This window comes from Mangifera indica, chromosome 18 (assembly GCF_011075055.1).
Source record: "Mangifera indica cultivar Alphonso chromosome 18, CATAS_Mindica_2.1, whole genome shotgun sequence".
NCBI lineage: Eukaryota > Viridiplantae > Streptophyta > Magnoliopsida > Sapindales > Anacardiaceae > Mangifera > Mangifera indica.
Window position 1 is genome coordinate 993567 of NC_058154.1, and position 19316 is coordinate 1012882.

Genomic DNA, 19316 nt, shown 5'->3' on the forward strand with positions numbered 1-19316 from the left:
AACGATGTTATTTTGTATCAAAAATTTTTATTAAAAAATTTGACGAGTAACTTAAGCTCGACTAAACGTATATAAGACTGACTCATTTCAAATTTATTTAAACTGAACTTAAATTCAAATTCAAATAGATTCGATTTGAATCTAACCCTCCGTACCCTTAATAATTTTTTTTTCCTTTTGATAATTAAAGAATGGTTACTTGGTTAGCGGGAGAGAACGTTCTTGCGTGAGTCGGCATTTCAGAATAATCTTTGTCCGACATTGGTGGCGGGGTCAATCAGCCATCTGCACACCCAAATATTTCAGAAAATATCAAGAAACTCTATCAAATATTCAAATTTTAAAATAAGATTTTTTTTAAAAAATTTGCTTAACAACTTCGTAACGTAATTTCCAAGAAGATTTCTATTTTCTATATTAAAAAAAACTAATAATTATTAAAATAATAATAGTTAAATAATATATCATATCATATTTTAAAAATTTAATTTTTTATATCATATAATATAATTTTTAAAAAATAAAATAATAAAAAATTATTTAATAAGTTATTATTTTTAATTTTAAATTATTTAATAAAAAATAATAAATATTTTTAAAAATTTAAAATTTTTTAAATACACTTTATTATATCATTATTTTTTTTTTATAAAATATAGTAATCTCTGTTATATTATAATATATATTATTTTTAATTTATATTGTATCATATTATATCATAAAATACATAAAATATATTATATGGTACTAATAATTATGATAATGATTTTTTTTTACTGAAAAAAATAAATTTAATTTAAAATGAATTTAGGATATAAAATAAGATAAATTCAATCGTCGTTAAAAATGTTTTTAATATTTTTTTTCTTTTTCATTATTTTTTTTAATACTGGGACGTATTTAAAATGGAATAGTTAAATAAAACGTAAATGTGGAGAAAATTTACTATTTTTTGGGTGCACATGTGGAAAATACCAATTTTTTTAATCACTTTCCGCATATGACAAAGATTTATCATAGATTTTTGACAAATAATCGTGGATCTTACCCCAAGCTATAATCATTATAATGGAATCCGACGGTCGAGAATCGGCGCAGCCACAGAAAGACACATCACCATTTAGCAACTAATAATAATAATAATCATATAATTAATTAATAATATTGAAACTATAATCATAAATATGTAATCATATATTATTTTTAAAATTTAATTTTTTATATTATATACTAATTTTTTTAAATAATAAAATTTTAATAAAATAATAAAAATTTTAATTATTATATCATCACCCTTTAAAAAATTTAAATATATTATTATTATTATAAAAAATATATCTATTTATATTAATAATTTGTATTATATTATATAATATATAATATAATGTATTATATATAAATTATTTTTTATTATTTTGATATATTTTAAAATATATATTATTTTTTATTTATAAAACATCACACAAGATATATATGAGAGGACACTGATAATGATGACAAATAGCTCATGGTTGTTTGTTGGAGTAACAAAAGCGCACTAGAAACCAGGTCAACTTTCTTTGGTTGGTGAAGGTCTTAATAGGCCAACAAAAATGAAGAAAAGAACACAAAATTACAATTAGAAAGAGTACTTTTTTCCTCCCTTTTGTTGTGCTGTTGTGTGCTATCATTTGATTAAGTTTTCAAGCCAAATCCACTCTTCAGGTTGAAAATATTTTGTGTTGGAATTCTGGGTTCTGTTTGATTTGATAGAATCTTGTTGTGGGTTAATGGGAGCTTGTTGGAGCAACCGAATCAAGGCTGAGAGTCCTTCTCTTACGGGTAATTTTAGTAGTTAAATGGTTGATTAATAATTGATTAAGTTGCAGTTTTGTATTGTGATTATGGGTCAATTGTTTTGTTAATGAAGCTTTGTGGGATGTTTGAGAATGTTGCAGTAATTTAATCGGCTTCATTTTCTATGTTAAGTTTGTGCTTTTGCGGGACATTCAGTCTGCTAATTTCTAACATTTTTACAGTATTTTAAGTGGTAGGACTTTAGGGTTTCTGCTTTAAAATTATTGGTTTTTATTTTACAGACTCCTTTATGTTTGCCTTTCATGTAGAAGTGAATTCAAGAGGTGGAAAGAACTTAAGCTGTTCTAGTAGCAAGGTTTCTTCAGCTTCTGTACCTCAAACGCCGAGGAGCGAGGGCGAGATCTTGCAGTCATCGAATCTAAAGAACTTCAGCTTTAATGACTTAAAAACCGCCACCAGAAACTTCCGGCCTGATAGCGTAGTAGGAGAAGGCGGTTTTGGCTCAGTCTTCAAAGGATGGGTTGATGAGCATACGTTATCAGCTACCAAACCTGGTACCGGCATGGTGATCGCTGTGAAGAGACTTAACCAGGAAGGATACCAGGGCCACAAGGAATGGCTGGTAAGTTCAAGCTTTGGTTGATCTAATTTTGTGGGTGATTGGCTTCAACTTGTAGGAAATTGGAGTTGTATGACTAACTTAGGGAGCATTTGGTTTGAATAATCTTTTATTACAAAATACATATGTACTTATATTATCACAAATACTCAAATCAAACGCTCTCTTATTTGAAATGCTATTTGGTATCTCTCTTATGGCATGGTGTTGAATTTATTTATTTTTACATGGTTTTGGGCATACAGACAGAAATTAACTATCTTGGGCAGTTCCATCATCCTAATCTGGTGAAGTTGATCGGTTACTGTTTAGAGGACGAGCATCGACTCCTGGTATACGAGTTCATGCCTCGTGGTAGTATGGAGAATCATTTATTCAGGAGTAAGTTCCTCACATCCCTGTGAAGCTGCTTCTGTTGTCAACATTTATTCAATTACATATCTTATACTGAAACAGGGGGATCACACTTCCAGCCTCTTTCTTGGACCCTTCGAATGAAAATTGCCCTTGGTGCTGCGAAGGGGCTTGCCTTTCTTCACAGTGCTGAACTGAAAGTTATATATCGTGACTTCAAGGCTTCGAATATCCTGCTTGATTCAGTATGCAACTTGGCCGGATCTTTTTACTGAAATTTCTGTAACTCGACTGAATTCATTCTGATCTATGGTTTACCAGAATATCTTTGCTGGGTCACTGATATTTTTCATCTATGTTGGCAGAACTACAATGTTAAACTCTCTGATTTCGGTATGGCCAGGGATGGACCAACAGGTGATAAGAGCCATGTATCGACAAGGGTAATGGGAACCTACGGATATGCAGCTCCAGAGTATATAGCCACAGGTACTTCTACCTTTTGTTATATTTTGTATACTTCAGGGGACTTGAAAGAAAGGCTTCTCTGACTGCATTTTCTATTTGGAAGGTCATTTGACTGCCAAGAGTGACATATACAGCTTTGGAGTTGTTCTTCTGGAAATGTTATCCGGGCGACGAGCCATTGACAAAAATCGGCCGTCTGGAGAACACAACCTTGTCGAATGGGCAAAACCTTACCTGGTCAACAAGCGTAGAATATTTCGTGTTATGGATCCCCGACTTGAAGGGCAGTACCCACTGTCTCAGGCACAGAGGGCAGCCGCTCTTGCACTTCAATGCCTCGCCACGGAAGCCAAGAACAGGCCAGAAATGGATGAGGTGGTAAAAGTATTAGAAGAGCTTCAGGAATCAGGAAACACACAAAAACATTCTCTAAAAGAGCACCACAGGAAAGGTCAAGTTCATTCAAATGATAAAAAAACTGCTTATCCTAGGCCTTCTGCTTCCCCTGTTCGTGCGTAGGGAAAGATGATCTGCCTCGGTTGCTACAGGATGGCAAACAGAGTTCAAGAGTTTCTGTATTATAACCAAGTTTGAGATTTGTACAGTTTTTGTTTAGGTTACATTTTGACATCTGAAACATTTTCCGATGAGGCCCCAGAGGCCTGAGGATTGCATATCTTTCTCTAAAAATTTAGTTGTGTTAGAAAACAGAGTTTGGAATATGCATGACATTCTGTGACATGTATCTGAGCTTATTTGAGTTCTTGGACTGATGTTACCAAGGTTGTACATACGGAGTTATTGAATCCATTGATCTCCCTATCATAAAACTACTGTGTAAAGAAGAAAATTACATTGCATTTTCATCCAGAGTCTACACTGAAAAAACATGAGACAGTGTTCTGTTTTCTAATAAAACTATGTGTGTATAATTTTAAGTACATGATTGGATGCGCAAATGGTATGTCATTATAAGATTGAGTAATTTTGAATTAAAAATAAAATAATAGTAAATCATATAATGACACATCATCTAGATATCTAATTATGTACTTAAAACCATATAGCATTGCTCTTTGTTTACAATGACTATTAGGTTTCAGTTTTCAGGTGAGCTTGAATCATCAGCTAAAATGAACAGAATTCAGCTGCTTATAAAACATACCTGTTTGGCTAATCTAGTGGAGGACATCTCTCGGCTAAGAGTCCAAGTTCTTAACATGCTCTATCGATAATGAGTTGAGCAGGTATCAAATAGATGTAGCCAATACAAAACAAAACCAGTATCTCTGCCATTACAGTGCTACAAACCAAGAAGAACAAAACAAAGATAATTTGGGGAGATCGATGTTGAAGGGCAATTCATCGCCCTAAAAAGGCAACACGATCCTTCTGTATAGCCTGAGATAGGTTGATGTCAAATAGTTCACATCGAATGGGCATCTCCATCTCATAAAAGGGATTCTTCAGCACATAATCTGAGTACAACTCGTAGATAACTTTCAAAAGATTCTCCATGTGCTGCGTTCCAGGTTCACAGACCACAAAAAACTTTGTCCCTGTACAACATTGACAATAATTGCCTTTGGCATCAGAGAAGAATATTTTCAATTCTTCACACTCAAAAGGATTGATGAAATTATTGCAAAAACCTGGACAACCATAACATACAAAAAAAAATTCTTCAAAATTACATTGAATGATGGGAATAATGGAGGGAAGAATAAGGCAGGTGAATTTAGGTGTGATATGCAAGATGAGGAAGCTGAAATCAGGCGTGACATGTAGAACGATATCACAATAGTAAATTATGAATTTAAGGAGAACAAATTCCCTCATTGCTATGGACAATTCTAGCTAATGATTCTTCAGATAACTGGAACGAAAACACAGTGGAGATCCCAAGTTCTCCTCTTGGTTGGAGAAAACGACTCAAGAGGGATTAATCAGAGGACAAAGAAAACTCATCATCCCTTCATAAGCACTATTCCAGGCTCAAACAATGTATGCAGAACCAGACCTTGTTAGGCTGGGTGAAGTCAATTACAATAGAAGTGGTCCTTGGTGCTGTAACAGATTAGTAAACTGCTTAAGAGGTTTTGCTAGCTTGCAAAATTTTCACTGTTCACAGGACAAAGCTCGTATCCTACAGCTTAGAGTGCAACTTTAAAATACAATAAAAAGTCAGACAACCATGAGTATTTTCAAGATGAAGTCCAGTACTGGCTACTTTCAGCATATTCCCATGCTCTCTTTCTGAAGATGCCCTAATCACGCAGATCCTGGCAGGTGTGGGATTAGGGTACAGTCAATTGAAGATACATAGTAATCTTCATCAATTTTCCTATCTTAAACTCCATTTGCAGAGCGTCTGGAATGTAAAAAAGTGGAAAATAATAAGTTAAAGAATGTTCAGATAAATTAGAGAAAAGTCCAAAAAAATGGATTTATACTGTATTGCTTAAAATTTGAACTACACTATTCACCTTACAGTTATCCTTTTATACTGAGATATTTGGAGGGAAAAAAGTGTTCTCTGTTGTCTTGGCAAATTGCATCTTCGTGCTTGTGGTGCCTCTTGGCATGGCTCTTTCCATGTATTTTTTAGGATTGCATCTTTTTTCAGTAAATTTCTTCATCATTCCTTCTAATTTTTATTGAATTTGGGCCTTTATTCTTTCCAAAACTTGTTTTCTGCTTAATCCCAAGCGTCTAAAAATCCATCTGTACAATGCCTAAATGGCTTGATAGAGCAAAGTATACATTACGGAAATCCCAAGTTCTCCACTCAGTTAGAGCAAATGACTAAATGCAGTACTCTAATCTCCTAATTGCCTTATAACAAGCACTAATCTTTGTCTTGGAGTGATAAGGAATTAAGTCATCAGCAAATTCATGATTAAGGGGAATGGCAAAAACATGTTGGACTCAGAGGGAATCAAATCTCAGAGAGAATAATTGCGAGGAAAAAATTTTGCAACCCTTTTAAATTTTCATGACCAAGGGGAATGACAAAAACATCTTGGTGTAAAGAGGAATCAGGCCTGACAGTTTCTATAACTGTAAGGGGCATTTGGTTAAAGGACATTTAAGATTACTCTGGTAATTTATCTTTTATTACTTATATTACTTTGTTTGGTTTATATATAATAAAAGATTCTAATAACGTTCTATTACCAATGGTGATGTGATAAGTAATATAAGAAGTAATCTGATTACCACCTCCTTCTTAGGTATTAAAGATTACTAAGATAATCTTCATTTTATTATAACTATATCCTTATTTATTAATTTTTTTAGGGCAAAAATAATATCATTTTTAATTAATATAACAAATAACATAAAAATATTTTAGAATAATTATACCGAGGGTATTTAAATAAAAAAACATATTAATATTTTTTTATTACTTCTAACCAAACACAATAATTATTTATATTTACTCTGTTTATCAAATTTTATCAAACATAGTAATAATTTATACCCAGTAATTCTCAAGGTAATCTATCTTTAAAGTAATCCTTTAATTTTATTAATAAAACATTCCTCAAACTAAACGCCCCCTAAATATATATTTTTGGACCTAAGAGAAAAGCAGCAAACAAACCCAGTAAACAAATAATGACTCTTGCAGATTGAGTTTAAGCCAAAAATCAACAAGTTTATCATGTCTCTTCAGGGATGACTAAATAAAAGTGTTTTTGAGTGCATGTGTTAGTTGATCCCCTTTATGTGTCTGCAACTGTTGTGTTTGTCATTCTATATGAATCAACAAGTGGGTTTTTGTTTAACTACATTCTGTGATGTTAATTGAAGATTAATAATTACTCCAATATCATGAAAAATAGCTCCAAAGAGCTAGGTATAGAGAGGCAATGGGGAGGGGCAGGGCCAGATATCCCATCTCCTGTCCCTGAGTGGAAGAGCATTTCCCTGTCTCTAACCCTGTTCCTACCTTGTCCTTGCCCCAACTCTTTACAAGTACTCTGCAGGTTTGAAAACTTTAAGCCATAATCCACTACAAACTCAGTCCTGTCTAGCACTGGAAAACTACAATCTGGCCCAAAAAAAGCACAAAACAAAAGAACCCCCTAAACCACAAAAAACTCAGCAACAAACCCACCATAAATCCAGCATAATGTCAGTCAAAAACACCACCACAACCTCACCAACAAATCCATCCCACCCATAAACCCACCAAGAACCCACCCCAAATTAAGCCACAAACCTGCCCAAAAATCACCACAAACTCTTCTTCTTTTCTTACTGTTCTCTTTCTCCCCTTACTTTTTTTTTCTTCACTTTCTTCGTATACCCTTATTCTTTCTCCTTTTGTTACCCAATCACACCCCACTACCAGGACCAACACCCCACAACAACAAACCATTTTCAGTTAACCACCACAACACCCCACCATAGCTACATAACCCAAATGTACCCCACCCTTTTTCAGCCATGCAAATAGAATCAAGTGACAACAAATGGTGAAGAAAGGAGGGAGAATCAAAATAAGAATGGAAACCAATCCACTTGCATGCTATCAATCAAACATGGAAAAGACCAAAACCTGATATAATGTTATGAAATTAGAACAAAGAATCGGTGCCGGCAAGAGAGCAGAGAATGAGATTATTAGGGTTCTGAGAAGAAAATGAATTGAGGTTGAGTTTTATATATTAATGAAATTTCAGTAAATATTTAAAAATGCAGCAGGTATTTTTGTAAATTAGGCTGGATAACGGGTACGAGGTGGAGTAGGTATGGGGCAGGGAATCATCTATCTCCGTCCTTGCTTGCAAAGATTTGTTTTGCCTTTGTCCTAGCTTATTTTAAGGAATCCCCTACTTGTATGGGACAGGGCAAGGACTTGAGTAGAAGGGAACAATTGCCATCCCCAGCTAATATCGAGTTAGAGATTGAAAAATTACAAGGAAAACAAGCAAAGAAATAATGGATGAGAAGAAACATTTAATACATTGCATAAGTTATACTATACGTAGTTCATACACAACATTATTGGTATACTAAAAAAGGGAAATTGTTGCAAATCATGTGAAGAAACATCATCTACAATTGTGCAGAGAAATGAGAGAATTATGTTATCCTTCAATTCATAACTTACTATTGTGTCTCTTCTACTTGTCAATCCTGCATTCACCTGCCTCATATTACACATCACACTTAACTCCAACTGTCAAATAGTGCCAGGGAGGATAATGACTATATAGCCTCTCACCAATAAGTTTAGTAAACTCCTCACAGACTCTTACACAAACATAAAATCTGTCCCCATGTATCTTATCAAATGGATATAATTCGGGTATGTTACTCAGATTTTAGCTAATCATCTAACATTTTACAATGCTTGTTTGAACAAACAGAAGGTAACAGCTATCTTTAACTTCTCCATGCTAGTGTTTTCATTTGTTTGAGGCTCTCTGAATGACATACTTTTAAAACCTAAAACATGGTTTGAGTCTCTGAGAGAATGCCTTTTTAATAGGAAACAAAAAAGAGTTAGAATCGTAATTTCTCTTCCCACACTCAACTAATTTTCAGCAGATGTGGAGATAAATAAAGACCATGAAAGTGTACAATTAGAATCAACCAATCATACGTCGCAGAAACATAGAAATTGAACTTTTTAAAATCTATTCCCTTCTCATCATTTCCTTCTATAATTAATCTAATGATCAAAACTAAATCCAAAACAAAAACAAGAATGTAGACAGAAATGAATGTAGATTATTAAAATAAACTAAAATTACCAGTAAGAGATTGGAAGCAATGGAGATCAAAAGTATCCGCTTCAAGGAGTTCGATACCCGAACAACCAGTGGTAGGCGATAACTGTTGAGAGATCGCGTGCATTGAATGCCATAAACTAGCCACTCTCAAGCTATCATTTGTGTCCATTCGTCCAGCTGATCCATAATCCTAATTATTTCACAAATTTGAATCATTTTAACCAAAAACATCATTCAATTTATATAGTCAGGGAAAAATTAAAGAGAGAGATTGAGATAGTACCTTGTAGAAAATCAAGCCGCCCGATTTGTTGATGATGTAGAGACTGTAAATTGCAGCCATTCTTAAGCGCTCTTCCGAAATCTAATTACTTAAAAAGGAAGAAGATGGATCAGAAGATTGTAAAATAAAACTCGAATCTCTGTAAGTTCATGTCAATATTGAATTAAAATAATAATTAACTCCAAATCTAACGGTCATCACGACGCCACGTCATATCATAATATATATATATCCTAAAACCGTGACTATTGGAGGCGTTTCTATTTTTGTTGATTCTCTAAGCCGCTAGAGAAAGTAGCGTGTTTCTTAATCTCAGGAGCACATGTAAAGTGATCCTTGCTAGATAGATGAGTATTCTATTGTTTGAGTTGGAAAGCCGGAAGAAAATGGCGGAGATGGAGAATTCAAAACCAACGGTGGAGATCAATGGACTGAAGTTCACGTATCCAGGAATCGACGGTCATCCTCCGCCGGGCTCCTCTCCATTGATCGACGATTTTTCGCTTACTCTCAGTGCTGGAGATCGCTGTCTTCTCGTCGGATCCAACGGCGCCGGTTTGTGTTCACTTTCAGCATTTTTTTCTTAGAACAAGAACGAACCGGCAATTGATTCAGTAATACGTTTAATAATAGGCAAAACGACGATATTGAAGATACTCGGAGGAAAACACATGGTAGAGCCTAACATGGTGAGGGTACTTGGCAGGTCTGCTTTCCACGACACGGCTTTAACGTCCTCTGGTGATCTCAGCTACCTTGGAGGAGAGGTTTCATTTTTTTCCATAATTTCTCTTTTCTGTTCAGTCGATTATAAAATTAAACTAAATTTGCCTTGCTAAAAAATCCATGTTATTTGATTATTTATGATTCGAAATCGATTCAAGAGTATGGATATACGGGATTCCACGTGAAAAATAGAAAAAATTGCAATTTTATTGTAATATATGGTTATGGGGTATTTCTTTTTTACAGATGCTGCACATAACATTAGTAGTTTACAGGGCACCGATATGATACATCTTTATATTGATGTAATAATCAGATTTGTTTAGTAATGTAATTCTTATTGCATTGATGGAGCTCTTTTCTTTTTTTGCAGTGGAGGCAAGAGGTTGCTTTTGCAGGGTTTGAGGTTCCAATACAAATGGATGTTTCGGCAGAGAAAATGATATTTGGAGTAACTGGTATTGATCCTCACAGAAGAGCTGAACTAATCAAGGTAAAATGCAATAGGTGATTACTGTTTATTTCACTGCACAAGGATGATATTGTGGTGTTTTGCCGATATTCCACTTCCTGCTTGCTTTCCTGGTAGTTAGGTATTAGATATTGATCTTTCATGGAGAATGCATAAGGTATCTGATGGCCAAAGAAGACGTGTTCAAATTTGTATGGGTCTCCTTAGGCCTTTCAAGGTATGATCTATGTTTGTGCTTAAGTTCATGCATTCATCTTCATGATTCGTAGAACTGTTGAAATGTTTTTTGTGTCTCAGTATGAACTCGTTTGTTTAGGTCCTTCTTCTGGACGAGATAACAGTTGATCTTGATGTGCTAGCAGGGGCTGATCTCCTCAAGTTTTTGAAGAAGGAATGTGAAGAGCGTGGTGCTACAATTATATATGCTACCCATATATTTGATGGCTTGGAGGACTGGCCATCTCATATTGTATGTTTTGATTCCATCCTTGGAGCTATTAAAGAATCATTTTTCTAAACTTATATTTATTTATTACACTGACTATAATTGTGTTATGTTACATAAGCTTCTCATCTTCTATTTTCTTTTGTCATTCTCAGGTGTATGTGGCTCATGGGAAGCTGCAATTGGCTATGCCAATTAGTCAAGTTAAGGAGATTAGCAAGCTGTCACTAATGGTAGCTTTCCACACCAAACTTAGAACTTTGATTTGTAGTTTGTTGTTTGTATAGTCCCTTGTCATCGCTGGTTTTATGGTATCTTGTAATTGATAATTTATAAATTTTTTTCTGGATTTTGTGCATCTCTTTTATCCTTTATTGAAGTTGCATAACCATTTTAGAAATGAACTTGCAGAGAACAGTGGAGAGTTGGCTGAGGAAGGAAAGAGATGAGGAAAGGAAGAGAAGAAAAGAAAGAAAGGCAAGGGGGCTTGCTGAATTTGACAAACAAGTTGATGGAAGCCATGTAACTGGGGATCCAGCTCGTGCAGCCCTTCGTGCACTGAACAATGGTTGGGCTGCAGGAAGGCTGCACTCCACATTGGCTGGCGAAGAGAACTTTTTCTTAAGCTCAAACAAAGTTCTGAGGTAGTAGATAAAGTTGTCTCTAAACAAGCTCTTGAACCTTTCCACAATTCATTTCAATGATTGATTCTTTACCCAGAAATCTACAATGTGTCAAATGTTGCTAGATGAATTGCATCACCTAGTTGCAGAGTTCCCTTATAGTTCCATATATATATTGTCCAATCTTTTTACGATTTGTCTTAGATGTGAGCATATAAATGGAGGATTCTCGATTTCTATTTCTTTGTACCATTAAAATATGACATCAATAAAATTACAAAGATAATGTTGTACTCTGGATTTTCTCATGTCATGATTGTGGAGAGTTTTTGATTGCGAAATGTAGTTGCTGTAAATGCTTTGAATGGCTGGCTTTAGTGTTAAACTTGAAAGCCGTTGCATCCCAAGGAAAAGAAAAAAAGTTTTGGCGTTACGGTTAGCGAGGATGTTTTACCATATGTAGGTGGAGTTGCACCATGCTAATCACATCGGGGAGCCTACAACCACAGCATAGGCACATTTACAGTTTCGTGGTGGTTGTTTCAGCTTCATACCAAACTTTGCTTCTTCCACATCGAGTGTAATAAATGTTTTATAGCGAAGTTATTTTAAGTAAATAAATAAATATATATTTAATATGTATTATCAAATAATTAAGTATTTTTTTATCTTTAATTTAAAATCATCAAAATATATATTCATTTAAATACTCGAAATGAATATATATAGTTTTATTACATGTTTCTGATTAAAAAACACCTTTTCCTTTTGGATAACATAACTTAGAATCGAACTTTATTAACTGAAAGGTAACTAAACATGAGAATTTTATTTTTCAAAATTATTATATCACCCCGAAATTTAAAAGAAAAAAAATTAAAGATATCTAATTTTATAACACCCCATTATTTCCCTATTTCTTTTAATATCCCCTTTACTCCCCAACCTCACTTTCACCTTCCCAATGTACATTTGTTATAAGTTACGATCAAATCATTGATGATTGAGCCCCTTTTGAAGCTATACTGTTATCTTAATTGGAAACTTGTTCCATGACTTCTACACTCTCACCATCATAAACTAAATCTAATAGTAAGGAATTATCAAACTTTGTAGACAAAATTTGATAGTGTCAACTTCTTCACCAACTTTCAGTGAGATGGAAGAGGGAGTGATGAAGACAATAAGTTGATTAGAAATTTATATTCCACCAATATCTGATAAGGGTTAAGGTTTTTAACTTTTTATAAAAATTAATTTTTGAATTTATAAATAGATTAAACTATTATGTTTAAAATATTTCGATCTGGTTTGTAAAAGAGTTTATTATTATTTTTTAAATCTATAAATAATAAAAAAACTATTTTGCTTTTATACAGTTAAATTTTTTAAATGTAATTTGATTGAGTTTATGTCATCAAGACTGGCTCTAGTTTTTCCTATACTCAGTTTTAAACTCATCCATTCTCTAGGGAAAGTATCAAAAAGCTTGTGTAATAAAATAAAATTAAAAATATGAACTTTAAATAATTTGTATACAGAAGGTCCTAACAACAGCCGTCTTAGCTCAGCGGTAGAGCGCATGGCTTTTAACCATGTGGTCGTGGGTTCGCTCCCCACAGACGGCGGTATAATGTTATATATTTTTGGACAGATCTTCGGCCCGTCTCACAGATTTTCTTTTTGATTCCGCCAAGCCTATCTCTTTGTTTGGGCCCATCTATTTTCTTAATTTTTGGGCTTACAGCAACAGTCCAAACCTCGAATACTGCTACAATGGTTGGGATTTGGAAACAGAGCATTCATTTGAAGAAGGCCGAAAGACTTATTCTCACCCCAAAAATAGTAAGGCCGAACGACTATTTTCCACCCAAACTATGCTGAATTCTCACAGTTTCCTCTATTAATTATGAAAATACTGTTTATCCACCTATAAGCAGTTAAAATTAACACTAATAAAGATAAAATCGTTATTTTATGTTAAAAATAAACTTAAATATGATTTCATTTTCCCCCTCCAAAATTTAAAAACTAACATTTCTCTCCTAAGCCAAGTTTGAAAAAATTGTATTTGCCCCCCTCGGGTTTAGTTTCCAAACCCCTTCACTTTCTCCAGTGCCATCGTCGGTCGTCTCTCCCTCCCGACGGTTTTTCTTCCACTGAAGACCCCCCTCAAGTCCACCCCAACCCATCTGACGTCGAGAGACAATGTCTGGGAAGAGAAATTGTCTTCTCGGATGAAGACGAGATAACTCGTCATCCTCTGGGAAAACTAGTCGTTTTCATCTAAGAAGACAATTCCTCTTCCAAGAAGTCATCTCTCGACGCCGAATAGGTTAGGGTGGAGTTGAGGGGGGCCGTCGGGAGGGAGAGACGACCGGCAATGGCACTAGAGAAAGTGAAGGGGTTTGGAAACTAAACCCTAGGGGGAGAAATACGATCTTTTCAAACTTAGCTTAGGGAAAAAATGTTAGTTTTTAAACTTTTAGGGGGAAAAAAAAGATTAAATTTTCAGGGGTTAAGGTTCCATTAAATTTAACCGGTCATGAGTGGGTAAACGATATTTCTATAGTTAATAGGGGAAACTTTGACATTTCAACATAGTTTGGGTGGGAAATAGTCCTTTGGCCAAATAGTAAAAACAAAGTATTATCCTCCCACTTTTAAAAATATTTATCCATAAATAAATTTTTGATAAATTTTTTATTTGAGATTAAAAGTAAAATTATTATTTACTAATAATATTTAAAAAATAAAAATTTATATAATTTTATCCTCTAAATTTAAAAAATTAACAATTTTTTTATTAAAATTAAGTTTTTAAAATGTGACATTTTCCCCCTATTTAGAGTTTCAATTTTCGCCAATGATTTTTTAGAAAACAATGGTTGATCTTTCTCCTTCTCTGTGATGTCTCACCCTTTGATGTTTTCCCTCTAATCGACAATGTTTGGATTTTATGAAATCTAGACAAAGAGTCAAAACTTTTCATTCTTTAGAAGAAACTGATTTAATTTTTTATCTAGATTTCATCAAAACCAAACGTTGTCGATTGAAGGAAAAACATAGGAGAGAGAGACATCACCAAGAGGGAGAGAGATCGGTCATCGTTCGCTAGAAAATTGCCGATGAAAATTAAAACCTTAGGTAGAGTAGAAAATGCCACATTTCAAAATTTAAATTTGAAAAAAAATTCTTAATTTTCTAAATTAAGGAGGTTAAATGATATAAACTTTTATTTTTTAAATATTATTGTTAAATGATAATTTTACTCTCAATTATAATTAAAAATTTATTTATGGGTGAGTGTTTGAGTTTTTAAAAGTTAAAAAGTGAAAATTGAGATTTTCACTATATCTTGAGTGAGAATAAGTCTTTTGACCTTTGAAGAATAGAATTGGCAAGCTACTTATTAAGCAACACGTCAACAATCATATGATCATTTTGGCATAGAACAACCTTACATGCGCATATTTTTTATACAAAATTTAGATACACAATAGATATATAATTATATAATTGAATATTATTTTATCTTTAATTCAAAATTATCAAATCATATGATGACATATAATCTGTATATCTAAATTATATATAAAAAATATATATACATAATTTTATTACTTGACATATATCAAAATTTTCAAGTTCTAGTCTTGACCATCCTTTTAAAGCTCAAAAATAAGGCCAAAAGATTATTTTCCACCCAAAGTATACTAATATCTCAAGTTCTACTCATTAACTTTGAAAATCTCATTTACCCACTTATGAACGGTTAAAATTAACGAAACTTTAACATCTTAAAATTTTATCTCTTTTTTTCCCTAACTCTTAAAAATTAACCACTTCCCCCTAGGCCAAATTTTAAAAAATAGCATTCTCCCCCTAAGGTTTAGCTTTCAATCCTCAACACTAAATCCGGCAACGAAACTTTCTAGAGGCATCACCATGCTCCGACTATCTCTCTTCTCTCCTTTAGAATGTCGATCGACTAAGATCTGGTCTAAAAAGTAAAAGAGTTTTGTTTTTCGACAAAACTCTTTAAACTGTTAATTTAACCATTCATAAATAGGTATATAAGATTTTCATAACTAACGAGTAAAAAATTGATATTATAACATACTTTGGGTGGAAAATATTCCTTTGGCCCAAAAATAATACCATATATATAATAAATAATAACTTTATGTATAAATGATAATATATTATTATATGATTAAATAATTTTAAATTAAAGATAACAAAATATTTAATTTTATAATAATATATTATTATTTATATATAAAATTATATATATTATTTATATATATAGTTTTATTTGAACCCTGCGCCACATTCCCGTGAGCAACAATATTATTGACACAAGTATACTATCCTAACAAAATTTAATTGCAAAGTGGGGGCTAATTGCCTGTTGTTTTCATACCGAAAGTTTTTGATAATGAAAATCCGTAACGGATAAATGCCAACATACTATTCTTTCTTCAACAAGCTTCAGACAAAATTTTCCTCTTATCTTTATCTTAATGGAACCTGCCACCACCCCTTTTCACTGTAAATTTTTTCCCCCAAGGAAAACAACACTTGGGTCAGTCTCTTTTAATTGGAATCAGATGCTCAATGCTATTTATTTATATTTTTTATATATCATTTAAACATATAAATAATATATCATTATATAATTAATTATTATTTTATATTTAATTTAAAATTATTTAATTATATAATAATATATCATCGGTATATTTAAATTATATATATAAAATATATACACATTTTATTTGAACGTTAATCTACTTTTAGGTAAATTTTTATTCATTCAGTTTGGTCATCTAAGATACAAAGGAGTCCAAATATATATATATACAGATACACTTTTTATTAAAAAAACCGAATTTTTTTATTTTCTTATAAATATGATCAATTTTTTTTGTTTTTTATTAAAATAATCAAAATTTTACTGTTTTTTATAAAATATATTAAATTTTTATTTAGTTCCAAACAATGTTAAACACTATCAAAATAAACAAAACCCAATCAAAATTAATCTGATATTTTGTTTTTGATAGTAAAGTTTTTTAAGTTGAAACTCTGAAATTTTTTTATAATTTATTCTGGCCAAAAACTCATAGACAAGGATAATTTTTTAAAAAGATTTGTTTTTGTACAATAATATATACGTTTATCTCTTCAATTAAATTGAAGAAAAAAATCAGGAAAAAAAATCAAAGTTAAGTCTCTCTCCAAACTTCATTCTCTAGAAAGAGACTTGCTGTTGCTGAAGGGGGGAATATCAAAAGAAAGCAAGAGATATGCCCAAGGACAAGAATCTTTGGAGATGAAACGAATGGTTTCAATGTAGAACGGCAAGAAATCATAAGTCAAAACAGGAACCCCTTGCCACAAAATAAAGTGGAAAGTAAATTCGATAATATTTTGATTCGGGTCGGGATGTAAAAAGCTGATTGGTTCCAAACTAAATGCAAACAGGTAAGCCGTTGACAAAAGAGGAAACCACCAGTAACAGGGTTACCACAAATACCTCCATTTTAAAAGCGGCACAAATTGATTTCAACCAGACCCAAAAGATCAATCCACGCTTTCAATCAGAAAAAAGGAGGGTTCAATTATTCTGGCAAATGGCATTTGCCTTACTGAACAACAGTGTAAATGACAGGCACAATTCACAAGAACTCAAGTTATCTTCATTTTGTCAGGATTTCCCTCAGCTAAAAGATAAACCAGTGGAGCCATCCACACATGCTCCCCACAGCAGTCACCGACACAGAAATTCACATTCATACACACATACAAGGCAACGAAGACATATTATATAAATATTACCTGAGCTGCGGGCTACATGGTTTCATCTTGCAGCCACCTTCAGCCTCTTACACTTTCAAAACAAATCAAGGATAAACAGAAGAAAGAAAACGTATTATCACACTGTTAATTTGTCACTTTTTCTACATTACCTTACCTCTCACTTTAACTTGAATCCTAATATATCAATTCAAATCCCATTTCACCCATCGCTTCCGATTTTTCCCGGGAAAATAAAGGAAATTCAAATTTGAAGGCGGGAAATGAAAATGTTTCTTTTTTCTTTTTAAACACGGAAATTCTTCTTTGCCGTGAAGATTTGCCCGAACTGCCAATTAGATGGTGCCACGTTCCAAGAAGTGGATGTTCGGCGATCACTGCCCGTGACCCTAAATGAGAGAGCCTGGCCCACAAGAATAGCACTGGATTGCCAATTTTGCCCCCAGTTTCGGCTCATGCTCAACCAGCCAGTGTTGGTTCCCTTCACGCTCACGCGCACGATAGTTCCTGCACCCGCCACGTTGGTCACCAAAACCAAGGTAAAGTAACGGAAACCGTTAATGGTGAATCTGATTCCACCTTGCTTTCTGCACGGCACCCTGCAAAAAAAATAAAATTAATTAAGAATAGCATCACCGTGACAATTAATGACTAACCCCAGGGTACAGGGTCCCAAGAAAATTTGACGCTTTTAGATTTCAGTGACCAACACACGCGTGGAAGAACGTAAAACGTGACCCAGATTTTCTGACTCAGGCGACTCTTTCTTTTCAGTCTCCGTTTGTTTCCAATAAATGAAAAGTAAACATTAATTAATTATTCGAAAATCGAGTAAAATATGAGGGCATGAGCCCGACATTTCCCTTTGTCTAGCAAGTTTACTGAGAAAACTAAAATAAAATTTAAATTAGGCTAAGAAAAAAAAATATATATATATATATAAAGAGTTATGTTATATTAATAGATAAGGAATATAATTTTGTATATAAATAATGATATAATATTATATAATTAAATAATTTTAAATTTGAGGTATTTAATTAAATAATAATATGTTTTATATATAAGTATATTTATATATTTAATATAAAATTGTCATTTTAGTAAAAAAGAAGCTTCACCTGCGGTAAGCAACGGGAACAATACCGGCACGGTACTCGGCGATCTTGAGGAACATGGGCATGGCGAGGTCGAAGTGAGGACGAGGAGGGTTGCACCAGCCGCCATTGTCGGAAGGCAAAGCGAAGTTCGGTGGGCAGAAGTTGGTTGCGGTGACGAAGATGGTGGGACTGCCAGGGTGGCACCATTTTGGATAGTCAGCACACTTAATCTCGAAACACGCGCCACAGCTCAGACCGTCGTTGAACAGAGCCGTACTTAATGCAGCGGTGTTGACGCCGTACCCTTGGCTGTACAGATTCCCGTACCCACAAGCACCACCTTGAAAAATACAAATGCGGTTAGTTATACAGTTGTGTGCGAGTATTACATTTGGGAGAAATGTAAGGGCAAAAAAGTCTATACCCATAGTTCCGGATGCGTCACTGCCACCGTAGAAAGTAGCATGGGCACTCTGCCATGGCCCACCGATGAAAACACCAGGAATTTTGGCATTCACCGCTGCGAAAGATGAGAGTGTGAGTAAAGCAAAGTAGAAAACATTCGCAATAGCCATTGTGAGTGAAGAAGTTGTGGAGAGAGAGTGAGTGACGACTGAAGACTGTGGGTTTGGAGGCGAATGAGAAAGCGGGAAGAAGATGAGGGGTACTTAAAGAGGAGAGAGAGCGTAGGGTTAAACAGAATTAACGGTGTCTGTTACTGCGAGTCTTTTCTTCTCTCACATCCCTTTAAAGCTTTTTTTTTTTTTTTTTAATTATAAAATTTGGAAACATAGCATGTTTGTGAGAATATATTTGCGAATGAGAATATACGTTTTAGACCATTTAAAATTCAATATTT

The 19316-nt window shown here is 33.6% G+C and overlaps 4 protein-coding genes, 1 long non-coding RNA gene and 1 other non-coding gene across 8 annotated transcripts; 3 read left to right on the forward strand and 3 right to left on the reverse strand.

Annotated features, from left to right (window-relative positions):
- The first annotated feature begins 1501 nt into the window (after nucleotides 1–1501).
- On the forward strand, nucleotides 1502–4068 carry LOC123201483 (receptor-like cytoplasmic kinase 176). Of its 3 annotated transcripts, none has more exons than XM_044617006.1 (6): nucleotides 1502–1821; nucleotides 2079–2419; nucleotides 2662–2797; nucleotides 2873–3015; nucleotides 3136–3259; nucleotides 3342–4068. In XM_044617006.1, the coding sequence occupies exons 1-6, from the start codon at nucleotides 1770–1772 to the stop codon at nucleotides 3755–3757; spliced, it is 1212 nt and encodes a 403-aa protein (XP_044472941.1). In that variant the 5' UTR covers nucleotides 1502–1769; the 3' UTR covers nucleotides 3758–4068. The 3 variants fall into 3 exon arrangements, with proteins under 3 accessions (XP_044472941.1, XP_044472943.1, XP_044472942.1); XM_044617008.1 differs by having other exon boundaries at nucleotides 1503–1821; nucleotides 2109–2419; XM_044617007.1 differs by having other exon boundaries at nucleotides 1504–1821; nucleotides 2106–2419.
- Nucleotides 4069–4272: 204 nt separating this feature from the next.
- On the reverse strand, nucleotides 4273–9428 carry LOC123201485 (trafficking protein particle complex subunit 4-like). The gene is made up of 3 exons (XM_044617010.1): nucleotides 9269–9428; nucleotides 9007–9175; nucleotides 4273–4797 (listed from the first exon to the last, which is right to left on the reverse strand). The coding sequence occupies exons 1-3, from the start codon at nucleotides 9326–9328 to the stop codon at nucleotides 4601–4603; spliced, it is 426 nt and encodes a 141-aa protein (XP_044472945.1). The 5' UTR covers nucleotides 9329–9428; the 3' UTR covers nucleotides 4273–4600.
- Nucleotides 5195–6449, reverse strand: LOC123201486. The gene is made up of 2 exons (XR_006498824.1): nucleotides 5725–6449; nucleotides 5195–5609 (listed from the first exon to the last, which is right to left on the reverse strand). It is a non-coding gene; the product is annotated as an uncharacterized LOC123201486 (long non-coding RNA).
- Nucleotides 9429–9536: 108 nt separating the features above from the next.
- On the forward strand, nucleotides 9537–11842 carry LOC123201484 (ABC transporter I family member 20-like). Its single transcript, XM_044617009.1, has 7 exons — nucleotides 9537–9823; nucleotides 9902–10035; nucleotides 10368–10487; nucleotides 10588–10683; nucleotides 10783–10935; nucleotides 11067–11144; nucleotides 11323–11842. Exons 1-7 carry the CDS (start codon nucleotides 9616–9618, stop codon nucleotides 11557–11559), a joined length of 1026 nt encoding a protein of 341 aa, XP_044472944.1. The 5' UTR covers nucleotides 9537–9615; the 3' UTR covers nucleotides 11560–11842.
- Nucleotides 11843–13090: 1248 nt separating this feature from the next.
- TRNAK-UUU lies at nucleotides 13091–13162 on the forward strand. Its single transcript has one exon. It is a non-coding gene; the product is annotated as a tRNA-Lys (tRNA).
- A 4056-nt stretch (nucleotides 13163–17218) lies between these two features.
- On the reverse strand, nucleotides 17219–19153 carry LOC123201502 (expansin-A6-like). Its single transcript, XM_044617036.1, has 3 exons — nucleotides 18882–19153; nucleotides 18479–18797; nucleotides 17219–17956 (listed from the first exon to the last, which is right to left on the reverse strand). The coding sequence occupies exons 1-3, from the start codon at nucleotides 19030–19032 to the stop codon at nucleotides 17644–17646; spliced, it is 783 nt and encodes a 260-aa protein (XP_044472971.1). The 5' UTR covers nucleotides 19033–19153; the 3' UTR covers nucleotides 17219–17643.
- Between the last annotated feature and the right edge of the window lie 163 nt (nucleotides 19154–19316).